Genomic DNA, 14,622 nt, shown 5'->3' on the forward strand with positions numbered 1-14,622 from the left:
TTAGCACTTGCAATATTTCAGAATTAAGTTTCAAAATCAAAAACTTCAACAAGTAAGTCTTTTCTTTACATATTAATTGTTTTCTTTCACCCTAAAATTTCAAGTTTTCATGCTTAATCTTTTAAAAATTTAAGTTTGGAGGGGGGGTGGGGGTATGTTTTGGGGGAAAGAAAAATTCTTTTTTTAAAAAAAGAAACTTAATTTTATTTTTCCTCAATTAGCTATAATTTCAAAATTTTAAATTTAACATAACCTTTGGTATTAGAGGGTGACTTTAGATAACTATATTTATGTTTCTAAACATATAGTAAACTTAAGTAAAAATTTGTAATAGTAAAGGTTAATTTTAGAAATTAAGATATTTGGTATGAAAGAATAAGACTATGTTTTTCCATTGTAAGTAAAGGAATTTGTATTTTTTAAGTATTAAGAATCTTAGAGTTTCATGTAAAAAGAAAAGAATAAAACTTTATGAAAAATGTTCAATGCTAATATAAATTTATAATGTGAATAAATGTGAAAAGTTTTTAACTTTAAGAAGAAGATAGTGAAGTTCAAAATCATTAAAGGCTATGCAGATATAGTAATCATCGCATAAAAAAAGAGAGAGTATATAAAAGAAAAAGGATTGAAAATGATCCTGAAAGTTAAAAAAAGAAAAGAAAAAGATGTGAGGAGAAGCTTGAGAAGATGTCTAATCAAAAATTGGTTTCACTTTGATCAACTTAAAGAAGAAGGCTTGTCTGCATTCTCTAAACTTGTATTTAAGTATTAACATATTTACTAATAAAGTTTTCTTGAAGTTCTTTTTCATATGGATATTCTAGGTGACTTTAATATGACAGGTGACTTTAATATGACAGGTGACTTTAATATGACAATTTGCAATTTTCCTTAAAAAGAATAGAGAATCATAAAGCTTAGAATTGACTGTTAGATATTCTTATACCTTTAGTATTAACTGAAGTTATTTTAAATTTTTCTTAAGTTATGCTATTATATTTAGTAGACCAAAATATGAAAATCTAGAAGTTAAAACGCTTTGTCGTAAGTTATATTTTTATGTAGCAAAGAAGTTACTTAAGGACAAGTAACATTTAAGTTTGGGGGATTTGGATGCACAAAAAATATATGCATTTTTAGACCTATATTTTATACTCATTTTTTGTGATATTGCGCTTTAAAGAAAGGTATTTTTTATGTTTTATTGCAGGTTGATGATTTTTAGGACTAGAAGAAAAAAGGAAGCAAAAAGGATGGAATTCGGAGTCAAAATGGTGTTTTGAAAAAAAAATACTCAGCGCCAATGGTGTCAGCATGAACTAGGAAGTCCAGAATACCGCGAGCGCCGATCACGCCATTGTGGGCGCCGATGACACCATTTGATAGAGAGCATAGAATTTAATTACGTACCATAGGCGCCGACAATGCCATTTTGGGCATCGATGGCGCCAAGGTCGGTGCTGGGCAAAATTCTAAGAGATTCGATGAATTTGGATGCTTTTTTGAAGAGTTAATGGAGGCATCTCTTAGAAAACCAACATTGTGATTTAATTAGAGCAAAAATTGCTAGAAAAAGTGGTAGTTAGAGGAGGCTAGAGTGTAATTGAGTTTACTAGAGTGCTCTATTATTAATGTGGGGATTTGAAGTGTGATTTTTTTCCAAAATAGTTTTTAGAGGGAGAGAAGTGAGAGATTTATTCTTCCATACATATTTAAAGAAAAGAGAAAATCAAGAGGAAAATCAAGAGTCTTGTAAAGAGAGAAAGAGTTAAAGAGAGGCTACAAGAAATTTGCTTTGACAAAGAGTTACAGATAAGTGGGGTTTGTTTATTATTGTTGTATAAACTTTCTTTTATTTATGAAATTTATATTTTGTTGTATCTTTCTCATGAGGTCTAAGTAGTTTTGTATGTCTTTCTCCCTACTTTGAGATATGGTGAAATGAAGAGATAATTTGGATGTATCAATTCTAAAATATAAAATAAATTATGTGATTTTTCTACTCTTTTCTTAATTTACTTTTCGATCTGGTCAATTGAAGTGCTAAATTTTTTTGTGAAACATATGATTCGGGAAATGAAGTGTGAGTTTTACAACAAAGTGAGAATCACATTCAATTCTATGAAGGAGTGTTTTGTAAATAAAATTTGGTGCAAATAAATAAGGAAATATATATTATTGGGTGAAGAATTGGAGATTTTAGGGTGATAGACTAAAGTTCTCAATTTGGTCTTAGTGTTTAAGAACTAAAGTGAGAGTTAGACTTCAAGGAAAGGGAAGTGGGAGCTCTAGAGTGAAAGCCATTATCCTCCCAGCCTAACTACAGATTTAGAGACTAAACCTAAGATTAGCCAACGATTCTCTATAACACTTGACATAGGGTAGAGAATTAAAATTACTCCTATTTGGCACCATACAAATTCAAACCATTTATCTCTCTCATTTAACCAAATAATCATTGTAGTGGGAAATATGATTTCTCATATTTGATAACTTCATCACAGAAACATAGTTTGGTAGTTATAGTTTAATTTTACTTTACAGTCTTGCTAGTGGTTGATAATTTAATTCTGATAGCACCTTAAACATTTGCAATTAGCATGGTAGATTTTCTTTATTATTGTGAAATTTCTAATTTAAATAACCATTTCAAATTTAAACCTTCCTCATGGGATCCATATTTGGGAATAAACAAAAAGTCTCGTATTACTTGATAATGATACGTATACTTGCATAGAATTCCAATATAAATTGCTTCAATTTCTCATTCATTAATAACGAATAAAGTTTTTAGCATCATTGTAAAGCAGAGTCATTTTCATTAATTTTACACAACTATAATTTTCGGGATAAAAAACCTATTGATGTTGGAGCCATTATTGTGAAATCAGTTTTGGGTTTGATTGTGAATGGATCTGCAACTGGACTGGGACATCCATCCACTATTTTCCTACTTTACAGTCAATTGTAAGTACCTTATGAAAGTTGGGAAAAAGTGCTACTTCCTTGGAAGCTGATGGATCCAGAAGTCTACTGCAACTATATTGGAGATGATTGGAATGGGAGATGAAAATGATATGAATGTACTGATGGATCAAGGATGTCAAAATTCATCACTTGTTTAGCCTTACTACCACTCGAGTGCACTTTTAAAGAGGATCAAGAAGATAGAGAAAGAGGTGCAGAATCTCATGCATGTGATTGGGAATATTATTAAAATGCTGGATCATCTGGATTGGAGACTGAAAGAACATTTTCAATTTACAGGGCATATTGAAGATGGATTGGTATGTATGTTTAAGAAACATGCTTGGATTGAGGAGGAAAATTCAAGTGATAAATTTGCCTTTTGACCCTTCTACAATTTGTATGTGCACTACCAATCAATGGGAGATATCTTGGAGGACAATGTGAAGATGATGTTTGATCTTAATTTATGCACAAAAGGTTTTGTGTAGTACTGTTTGTTTTAGTTTGTTGTGTTGGATTGCATTTGCTTTCTAATGAACACTAGCTATGTTTATGTTTTAAATTTTGATGTTTAGATTTCAATGTTAGGATGTTAGTTTACTTTAGAACACTGAATTTGATGTTGTTGGCTTGAAAAATGTTTGTTTGTAATAGCTCGGATTCTATATATAAATGTAAGTTTTGTTTTATCTGTGAAAGTTATATGTTAGTGTGATTTTTATATATGCTTAGAAAGTTTTGTTTGAGTCAAATAGAGGTTGACATAAAATAATACGAAGTAGATTTCTATAGAAACCAAAATTTGGAAAATTTGAGCTTTAGCGCATGATGTGTAAAAGGTCCAACATGCTATATTGCCAAGGAACCCTCAAAATCACACGAAAAAACTCCATTTTTACTACTTAAGTCATCTTCTACCTCAAGACCTTGGTCTAGGGCGACGCACTGTGGGAGAAAGAGAAGGATTCAGAGGCTTAAAACTATAGATATTATCTTCTCTTGGTAAGAGCTTCACTTTAACTTTAAAATTTTTTATTTTCACCATGGATTTTGTGAGATCCAAAAATTGGGATTTTTGATGAAAATGCTCAAAGAAAACCACGGTGAAAAGTTTTTTACCAAATAACCTTGCTTGAGGAGTTAAATTTTTGATTTAGTAATTTATTTGGACTATATTTGGATTTTCATAGAATTTTCAAATGGCTTCCTGAGTTAAGAGAAGAAGACCGTCCGAGGACTTTGAAGACCGTCCGAGGACTTTGATGCACAAAAGTTTATTAGTTTCAAAGAACAACATAATTATAATACTCAAATGGAGACAAAAAGAATGATCCAAGAATAGGCGTTTGCAAACTCGGGTGGCAAGGTCGAGAGACTGTTTCTTGCCAGGAATTAGGAAAGATTCTGCTACTTCACTACTGTAGCAATTGTTCTAAAGGTTTGGTAGTTTTATGCAAACCTGAGATTCACTGCTGATGATCACATCTTGGTGAGAGGTAAGCAGGTTGAATTTATTGCTAATCAGATCAATACTTTTTATGGTTTGAGGGGTATATTTTTTGATGAATATGCTGCATTTGTGATGACTAATTCATCATTGGAGGAATTGATTGCATTTTTGACTGATGGAAGAGGGGAATGAAAGATTAAGAATAACAAGATAGTTAACTTCCTTTCTTCCATGTTAACTATTCAGTCAGAAATATGGCACCACTTCATTTCTTCCATATTGTTGCCAACAAATCATTTGTCTGATATTACAAAAGATAGAGTTGTACTAAACTATTGCATTCAGAACATGAAGGCAATAGATGTTGATGCACTTATAAATTAGCATGCTCGGAGTATAGCCGGTAGTTCTACAGCTGGAGGATTGGGATACCCTGCCATGATTTTCACTCTATGTGAACAATTAGGAGTAGAATCCCATAGGAGTAGAATTAGGAGTAGAATCCCATAGAAATGAAGAGAGATTACAGCCACCAAATCTGATTGGGAGGCATATTATTCAAAGAGTAGAATCGTTTGTTTTCTAGAAGTGGAATAAGGGATAGGCCCTCTACATCTATTGCAGGGGAATCTACTTCTCGATCTACATCACTTGAAGGTATTATGGATCAACTCATGATTCAACAAATGGATATAGTTAATATAATTCAACAAATGGATATAGTTAATATTCAAACTCAGTTGGGAGAGATAGAAGCAAGGAATGCATGTAATAATGAATATCAGCAGTGGAGAGTTCAGCATGATATTGAGTTTGAGAATGGCATGGTAAGACATCTTAGGGGTGAACCTAATGTGGACTTTCCGGCATGCCCTAGTTTCACTCCCTATACTCCCATTCATGATGAAGAAGAAGAATAAGAAGAAAAAGAAGAAGAATTAGATGATGAAGAGGTAGGAGATAAGGATTGATTTTTTACGAGTCTAGTTTAGTTTGTTTTTTTATGTTTAATTATTGTTGTTGTTTGTATTGTGATGTACTTTCATTTGAAAACTGTTGTAGTAAAAACTTTTATGTTGTGTTGTGAACTCAATTTGTAATAATAACTGTAGACTTTCACTTTTTCTACATTTTTTTGTATTTTCAGTTTAGTTTGTCAGTTTAATTTTTTTTCAATTTTTATATTTATGTTTTTAATTTTCAACAAGTTCTCTAGAATGTATTATATTTTATTTAATGCTTTAAATCTTGTATGTAGTTTTACAGTTAGTACCTGCAGTTTACCAGAACCCAGTTTCATAGTCAGAAATCCTCTACAGGTCAATTTTTATTTTCATGCAATTATTATTTTCTTTCACCTACTAAATTTTATACTAAAAATATTTTTAAAATCACTTAAAAACTTAAGTTTGGGGGAAAGGAAAATTTATTTTGAAAAGGAGTAAATTAAATTTTTTTTGGTCCTTAAGTAACTATATCTTTTTAAAATTAATTTAACATAGCCTAGCACAATAAGATTTAAGTTTAAATGACTTTACTTATTTTTATAAATATTGTGGTAAATTTAGGTAAAGAGTTTTTAATAATGAAGATCAATTATAAAGTTAAAAATATTTGGTATGATAGAATATGACTATGTTTTTCTATTTAAAGTAAAGAAAATTGTATTTTTGAAGTGTTAAGAATTTTAGAGTTTCATATCAAAAGAAAAGAATGAGACTTTATGAAAAATCATAAACTAATATGAATTTATAAAGTGAAGAAGGTATAGCTTTTAACTTTAAGAAGAGGATAGTGAAGTTCAAAATTATTAAAGGCTATCCAGATATAGTAATCCTCACTTTAAAAAGAAAAAGAAAAAGAAAAGAAAGGATTGAAAAGATCCTAAAAGAAAAAGAAAAAGAAAAGAAAAAAAAAAGAAAAGAAAAATAAGTTACGAGAAGCTTGAGGAGATGCCTAATCAAAAATTGGCTTCACTTGAATCAACTTAAGGAAAGAGCTTTATTATATTTTCTAAACTTATATTGAAGTATTAGTAGCATTCCTAGTAAAGTTTTCATGAAGTTCTTTTTCATATGAATGTTCTAAATGTCCATAATATGACAAATTATAATTCTTCTTGAAATGAATAGAGATTCAGAAATCTTAAATTTTATTACTAAGTATTCTTAAACTTAGAGTTTTAATCGAAGTTATTAAAGGATTTTTCTTATATTTTGCAATTTTATTTCTTAAACTAAAATATAGAAGTAATAAGTTAATCTCTATCCTAAGTCATATGTTTTTATGTAAATGTCACTTGAGGACAAGCAACATTTAAGTTTGGAGATTTTGATACACCGAAATAATATACTGTTTTAAGTACTTATTTTATGCCTATTTTTTGTGAGATTGCACTTTAAAGAAGGGTATTTTGTGTTTTTGTTACAAGTATATTATTTTTAGGCATTTGGAGTAAAAATGGTAAAAAGTACGAAATTTAGAGCCAAAAAAACAAATTTTGGGATTTTTGTGCATCATGTGCCAAAATTTGGAGAGCTGACGCATGATGCATCAGAGATGACTTTTTCAAATTAAGGCAGTTCGAGATGAATTTTGTGATAATTTTCAAAGGTGATAATTTTCAAAGGGAAAAGGGATACATGTTCTAAACACCTTTTAGAGTAATTCAATGCATCTAGACACTTTGGAAGGTTTTAATATGAAGGGATATGTCTCTTTTTTCAAATGACACATCTTCTGAATTAAAAAGAGTTGACTTTTGGAGGGAATTTTAAAGGGAATTTTGAATTCTTTTCCAACAGAGGCAGCCCGAAATAAAAGAAGAAGACTTTATACAGTTTGAGAGAGGCTTTTGTGTGTGACGTGAGGTAGAGAGAGAAACTGATGTGAGTTAGAGAGAGAAAAGATGAGATTTTCTTCTAAAGTTGTAAAAGGAGAGGGAAGGTGAGAGATTTCTTCTTCATTACACTTCTAAGAGAGACTTGGGAGTGATTGTAAAGTGAGAAAGGCTTGGAGAGAACTTCTAAGGATTTTCTTGGGAAGGATTGTGAGATAAGTTATATTTTTATTTCTTTTATTTTGTAAACTTATTTTTATATATGAAATTCATGTTTTGTTGTATCCTTCTCATGAATTCTGAGTAGTCTTCTTTATCCTTCTCTCTACTTTGAATATATGATTTTTGTGAAGAATAGATTTTATTTTCCATGGTTTTAAATGATAATAATTTGTGATGATTTGAACTCTGATCTTCATTTACTTTTTAATCTGGCCAATTGAAATGTTAAAACTTGTTGAGAGACATATGTTCTTAAAAGAGATACAATTTCTACAACATAGGGAAAATCACATTTGATTTCATAGGAGAGTATCTCATAGGAGAGTATGTCATCCTAGGAGAGTATGTCATCCATGGGATTTGGTGCAAATAAATAGAAAAATATACTTTGTTGGATGCAGAATTGGTGATTTTAAGGTGACAGTTTAAAACCTCCAATTTGGTTCAGCTGATTGAAAACTAGTGAGAGATTTTCAGCCCTCACGGGAGGGAGTAGTGGGAGCTCTAGAGTGGCAACCAGTATCCTTCCAGCCTAACAATGGAATTAGGAACCAAACTCTGGATTAGTCAATATACTTTACAGCACTTCGAAGAGGGTAAAGAATAAAATTGCTTCTATTTGGCACAAAATAGTTTATATATATATATTCAAATGATTTATATTTCTTCACAAGCCATATACTCATTGTAAAGGGGAAAGATGTTTTCTTAAATTTGAACTTTTTGTCACAACAAAAACTTTGTTTAATTTTCCCAATTTTACTTTTGAAAGTTTAGTATTTATTTTAGTTTAATTTCTGTAACCTTACATCTGCATTTTAATTAGCATTCACTTGAGTAGTCAATTTTTAAACTTTGCACTTTACTTTTATTTTTTGTTTTTGTTAAAAATAATTTTCATAATTTACTTTAGGATTTTCCAACTTTCCTGTGGGATCGATATCTAGGACTCCATTAGAGTCATTTGTTACTTGAGTTACTTGAGCAATACGTATACTACTTGCATTGATATTAAAAGAGATTTGGCAGTTTAAAAAGAGTTTTAAAAGATAAATTATTTTCATAAAAAGTATTTTTGTTGGGATTATATTGCATATTTATTATAAATTTGTCTGCATCAAGTTTTTGGAGCCGTTGAGTGGTGTCAACTTCTTAAATATTTGCATATACAAAATCTTGTATCAGCTATAAAAGAGATCTTAGCGCTACTTAGAGGAGGAGGATCATTGTATATGACCAAAAATAAGAGATTTGAGGGTTTGAATGTAAACCTTAGAGTTCTCTTCTTCTTCCTTAAAGTGGAGAATCTCTATGGTAGCTTTTCTTTCATTTCTCTATTGTCTTTTCTGTTGACTTCTATATGAGAATTGGAAAGATTGAAATGTGAATGTTAATTCCTTGTATGATAGGGGATTGGTGAGACATTGTATTGATCATGGAGGAGTGCGTTGTATTGTTGAGGATAGAGTGGCTCTAGACGAGTGTTCTGGACCTCTTGCACTACAATCTTTATTATTTCTGCAATACAAGTGTTTGTTGTTTCTTTTCTCATGCATTGAAATTAACTTTATTTCATGTTCATGTGTTGTAAGACATGTGGTTTTCTTATGATTTTCATTCTATGGATTTTCGGTTTCTTTCGACACATTTTTTATGCATTAATTTTTTGATGTTGATTGTTAACCTTGCAATCCTGATTTTCTTTTTCTCTGGCATGATAAGAATGTTAAAAATCTTTTATGATCTACGACTTCTTCCCCATAGAGGAATAAATGTGTTAACCCTAAAATCCTTGTAGAATAGACATACTCTATTCGGATTTTGCAACCAAGATAAGAGATCTGAAAAATCCAAAGAAATGTCATAGGGTTAAGCGAAACTTAACTTTATAGATTTCAAATTCTTCTTCTGACCTAAGTATAAGTTTAAGGAGAAAACTTATAACCCTGGTTGTCAACAATATTGTGGGTCACATAGAAAACTTCAAGAAACTATCTAGCAAAAGTCACAAGAGTATGAATTTTGCATATTTGAGAAACTATACACATTTTTCTTGTCATTTATGTTTATTGCATGTTTAGGATTATCATATTCCTTTCTCATATTTGATTAAAAAATTTAAAATTAAACTTAGTGATTCGATGAACTAGAACTTTGCATGTTTGAGATATTTTAGCACTATCATTGTGGGATCGATACACGGACTCTTAGAAAACATATTACATGGCACGTATACTTGAGTGATTGACTGACTTACCTTGCGGTAAGTTTTCGACCATCACTTATTACATAATAAAGAAGCCAATCTTCACATTTAATTCTCTTAATTTTATCATCTTTGTCACTTTCAAGTAGTATGAGAATCAAGAAAAAAATATGTACATAAAAAATAGGATTGCACAAATCTCAAGAAAATTCAATATGTTTCACTAATTAGACACTGAAGGACTGTATCAGGATAATCAAACAACGGAGATACCAAACATTATTTCCTTCTGTCGAAATAATAAGTCGACCGAACAAAAAAACAAGAGCCACATGATCCAAGGGATAGTTAACTATAGCTAGCTCCCTCAAATGATTCTGAAATTTTTCACAAAGATGGCCCAAGAGCACGCCAATATCTTTCCAAATCTCTGAGAAGGCTTCTTATCCAAGAAGAGTGCTTGTTGGATTACAGTGATGCACCATATGCCCAAAGGTCCAAGTTCACCCTAACAATAATAAAGCCTCCATCAAGGATTCTCTCAAGGAGGCCAACTGAAGTTCCTATAGCTGGCTGAATGATGATTTGAAGACCGAATGACAAGACCAGCTGTTCATTAAATGTTTTCCACTTTTTTAGTAGTCGCCAATACAAAATGGTGCTAACATTAGTCATGTGTATTAAATGGTCCTAGAGTCTGTTATAAATGTAAAAAGATGCAATAATTACTTCTAACATTCCTAGTAAAATAGAGAGAAATATGTTCTTTTACTAGATACCCCTATGATTTATAAAAAAGGGTCATTTCTTCAACAAAAAAACTATTGAGCTTATCTTCAAGAACTTTTGTTATTGTATATTAATGAGTCCCAGAATTATTTACAAATGTGAAAAGGTCAAATAATTACTTGGAACGTTCATATTAAAATAGGACAAATATGTAATTTTAATATATACCTATATGAATTATAAAAAAAAGGGTCATTTCTTTAAGAAAAAAACTATTGAACTTATTCTTTGAGAATTTGTGTTATTGTGCATTGCTCTTCTCTCTCTATGTACCTCTCATCTATTCAACACTTTATTTTTATTTTTAGATTTATTTTATTTTAAAAACATATTTAATTGATAATTTTTTATATGATTTAATTTTTAAAATTTTCATTTTCTTAAATAATAAAAAACTAAAACATAATTTGAGTCTTGTTATAAAAACAATTGCAATCAAATATATTTTAATCCAAATCAAAATAAAAACAATACAAAAATAAAATAAAAATAAAATAAAATAAAAATAATCCCGAAAAGATTTTTTAAAGATATCTAAACAATAATTTTTAGTTATTTAAGTGCTTCGAAAAATAAGTTAATTTCATGTTAAAATAAAAATAAAAGCATGTAGAAAAATTCATTAAAAATATATATTTGAAATTAAAATAAAAACAAAAAATTAAAATTAAAAAAAATAAATAATTTATGTCCCACCTTCAATGGCGAATATTGTGAGTAAAAAATCAATTAGAGTTGGATACACTAAAAAATATTGAAGTATTAATATTTTATTTTATTTAAAAAACTATCATTAATAACATTTTTTATTTAGTTTTTAACTTTTAAATTTTATAATAAGCTTGAAGCCGTACCAAGTTTCCACGATGTCGTCATACATATTAACGCCTCTGAAATCAAATTACTAAGGCTAAAAATCTCCAATGAAAATATTATATTAGTAAATGCAATGGATAAAATTTTGTTCTCCTCTTTAAAAAAAATAAAAAACAAAGAGCCCAATAGGTCGGTCGTGAAGATAATTTGACCACTTAGCCGGCTAATTTTTAATAATTACAATTCAACGTCCCCAACGCCCTAAAGATGGAAAAAATGAAAGGGGGAAAAAAAAACTAATTAAACATTTATTCATACTTTACGATCTTTTTTTTCCACTCTCTTCTGCTCCTCTCTCTCTCTCTCTCTCTCTTATAGACGTACGCAGCGTTGTGTACATAATGAAAATTATATGGGCGTTATATTGTTATTATATTCGCGTTATATCCCTTGCAACCTTCATAAAACATCTACATAACTTACATGTAACATACCTGAACTTACAAATAAATTCCACGCTTCTGTTTTCATTTACTTGCAGGTTATATTGAAGTTATATAGAGGTTACAAAGGATATAACGTGAATATAATGTCGATATAACGCCCATATAACTTTCATTGTATATGCAGCTTACATCTTATATACACAATTTTTTTCCCTTCATCTTTAGCAGGTTTGTAAATTTTATTGAATATTTTTCGAAAACTAATTTGAATTTCGGCTGGAATCTAAATACCAACTTGCACTGAATTGCTTGAAACCGGACCGCTAACAGCCTACTCTTTACAAGAAAAACAAAAGCTTAACTAAACCTAACAAATTCTAGAAGACGACCAAATTAAATCAATCATCGCCGTAGGTCTCATCGGCGCTGGGCTGGCGATTCAAATCAGGGCCCTTAAAACGCTTCCCCGTCATCTTCGTCTTCTTCTGCACAAGAATCGCGTCAACCGCGGCACCGACCTCCGCGGCGCGCTTTCGAACGAAAGTAGGCGACAAAACCCCGCCAGCCACACCTGAATCGGCGGCGGGCACATCATCGGGGAAGTTCAGAAACGCGGATCGGCCGCGAAGGTAGAATACGGCGGTGTCGTAGGCACGTGCGGCGGCGACCGGCGAAGCATAGGAGCCGAGCCAGATTCTGGATCGCTTATTGGGTTCTCGGATCTCGGCGACCCATTTGCCCCATTTCCGCATCCTAACGCCGCGGTACGGACTCTGCTTTTGTGCCGAGGGCGAGGTGTCCATGGCGGGATGGGATGGGATGAGAGGGAAAGGAGAAAGGGGGATTTATAGAGAGGGAGGAGGAGGGAGATACGAGTAGGGGGAGGGTGTTGCTTGGCTGCCACGTATGGGAAGAGCTAATTGAGCGGAGGCACCACCGACATATGTAATGTCCTGGAAGCCGCCGACGTTGGGATCGCCGCTTGTCGTTGCGTGGCGGCATATCGAACGTGACGACCACCGACGTGGACTTTGGACCCCCACCACATCTTTAATTTCTTTAATTGTTTCTCAGAAGAGCTATCAAATAGGGCTGCGCGTACGGCTCCTCTTTATCTCCTTATGTTCAGCTCGTTTTCTAATTTAACAAGTCAAATATAAATAACACGAATAAAAATTTATTCAATCGTGTTCGTCTAAGTTTGTTGACTCGAGATATTATTAATTAATTATATATATATATATATATATCTCTTTGATAAATAGTATTTTTAAAAAAATTAATTGACTACAAGGCTATATAGATTTATAATCAATTATAAGTATTAATTAAGAAAATAGAATAAAAATTATTAAATTTGATTCAAATAATGTTTTAATATAAACAATAATTTTTAAATCTTATCCCAATCATTAACATCTTATGACTACCTGATTAGGGTTGTCAAAACGACTCTTTGTTTGTGAACGGCTCCTGGCCCCTCAGCTAAGCTAATGAGCCGAACATAAACACACTTTTTGAGCTCAAAAAATAAACGAGCCGAACACGAGAGTAAGCTGAGTCTGGGGTCTTCGTATTTGGCTCGTTTACACCCCTACTAGCAAGCAAATAGAAGTTTAACGTTAATATTATGCATATGTTGAAAAATAATAATGATGCATGATGCAAAGGTGGTCAAATTCACTTAAATTTTTGAAGCCTCTACTTATTTTTATGAGAATATTCAGTTGTGTGTCTAATTTAATAAAACAATTTACTATGTATTTTTGTAATTAAGAAAGTAAAGTGTGAAGTGGATGAATAACAAAAAAATTATCTCTTTGTAATCTTGTAATGAATATCATCGGCATGGGTCAAAGTTTGAGGGAGTGTATAGCTCATGTGAAAGTGAGTGGAATTTAAAATATATCTTTGGAGCATATAGGAAGGGGGGAGGGGGGATAAAGAAATAAAAAATCGGAACCAACCACCGAGAAATTTTTTCTAAACTATTGAAGTGAAGTATTTGTGCATGCCAAAATCAAACTATTGAGAATTTAATAAGAATGAAAAATATTGGTTGGGGTTTTATCATGAGTTTTAATGTTTGAGTGAGAATTTAAAAAATGGATGAAAGAAGGTTGTTGATTTGTAAATAGCAAGTTTTGGGTAGTCTATATGTAACTGCCCCATAAAAAATATTTTTGAATGTAAGTAATTGCTATTAGAGCAAAAAGAACAAAAAATTGATTCTAAGAAATGCCTCTCGAGGCTAAAGCATATTTTTTTTCATTCCTATTAAAAAAAAATTCATACAAATATGACATATTTAATTGCTTACTCTTTATAATAAATCAATTTGCTTTAGTTAGCCTTGGCAGAGGGGAGTATAATAAAAGAGTATGTACCTTTATGTGAAAAATAAGGTTTACTTAGTCATTAATAATTAGAAAGGTGATTTCATGATACAATACATGTTAGTTTTATTTGTTAATCTTCAACCATAGATTCTAAAAGATTTTTATTTTAATAATTGGAGACGTCATTTAAAGAATAATTTATCATTTTGAGAGACAAAAATATTACAATGAAATGAATCTGATCTACCACATTATGGAAATTTTTAGGATTTATGGGTCTAGATAAACCAGAGATTTTTTCCCTACCTTACAAGTATAAATTAGGGTTTATTTTATTTTAAGTAATCCTATCCTTATATGGGCAAGAAGTCATAATTAATTACAAGCCACAAATTGTAAACTCCTGAGAAAACTCTCGACTAAAATATTAGCTTGTATTATCTAGGATGTGAAGGTTGGATATTTCAAGATTAGTGTTTTAGGATTTTCAAATGAGGCACTTTCAGGCTTTGGAGGGATTTATTTATGGGATTCAAGGTTTA

General features: G+C 31.2%; 1 protein-coding gene across 1 annotated transcript; it reads right to left on the reverse strand.

The window, feature by feature from the left end:
* Positions 1-11,958: 11,958 nt before the first annotated feature.
* Positions 11,959-12,812, reverse strand: LOC110031804 (ethylene-responsive transcription factor RAP2-9-like). Its single transcript, XM_020735201.1, has one exon. It carries the CDS (start codon positions 12,542-12,544, stop codon positions 12,140-12,142), a length of 405 nt encoding a protein of 134 aa, XP_020590860.1. The 5' UTR covers positions 12,545-12,812; the 3' UTR covers positions 11,959-12,139.
* Between the last annotated feature and the right edge of the window lie 1,810 nt (positions 12,813-14,622).

Source organism: Phalaenopsis equestris, unplaced genomic scaffold (genome assembly GCF_001263595.1).
Source record: "Phalaenopsis equestris unplaced genomic scaffold, ASM126359v1 Scaffold000841, whole genome shotgun sequence".
In the NCBI taxonomy this organism is placed as follows: Eukaryota; Viridiplantae; Streptophyta; class Magnoliopsida; order Asparagales; family Orchidaceae; genus Phalaenopsis; species Phalaenopsis equestris.

Bases quoted from the DNA above. Each gene is read 5' to 3' on its own strand.
- LOC110031804 (XM_020735201.1), bottom strand. From the start codon at position 12,544: ATGGACACCTCGCCCTCGGCACAAAAGCAGAGTCCGTACCGCGGCGTT.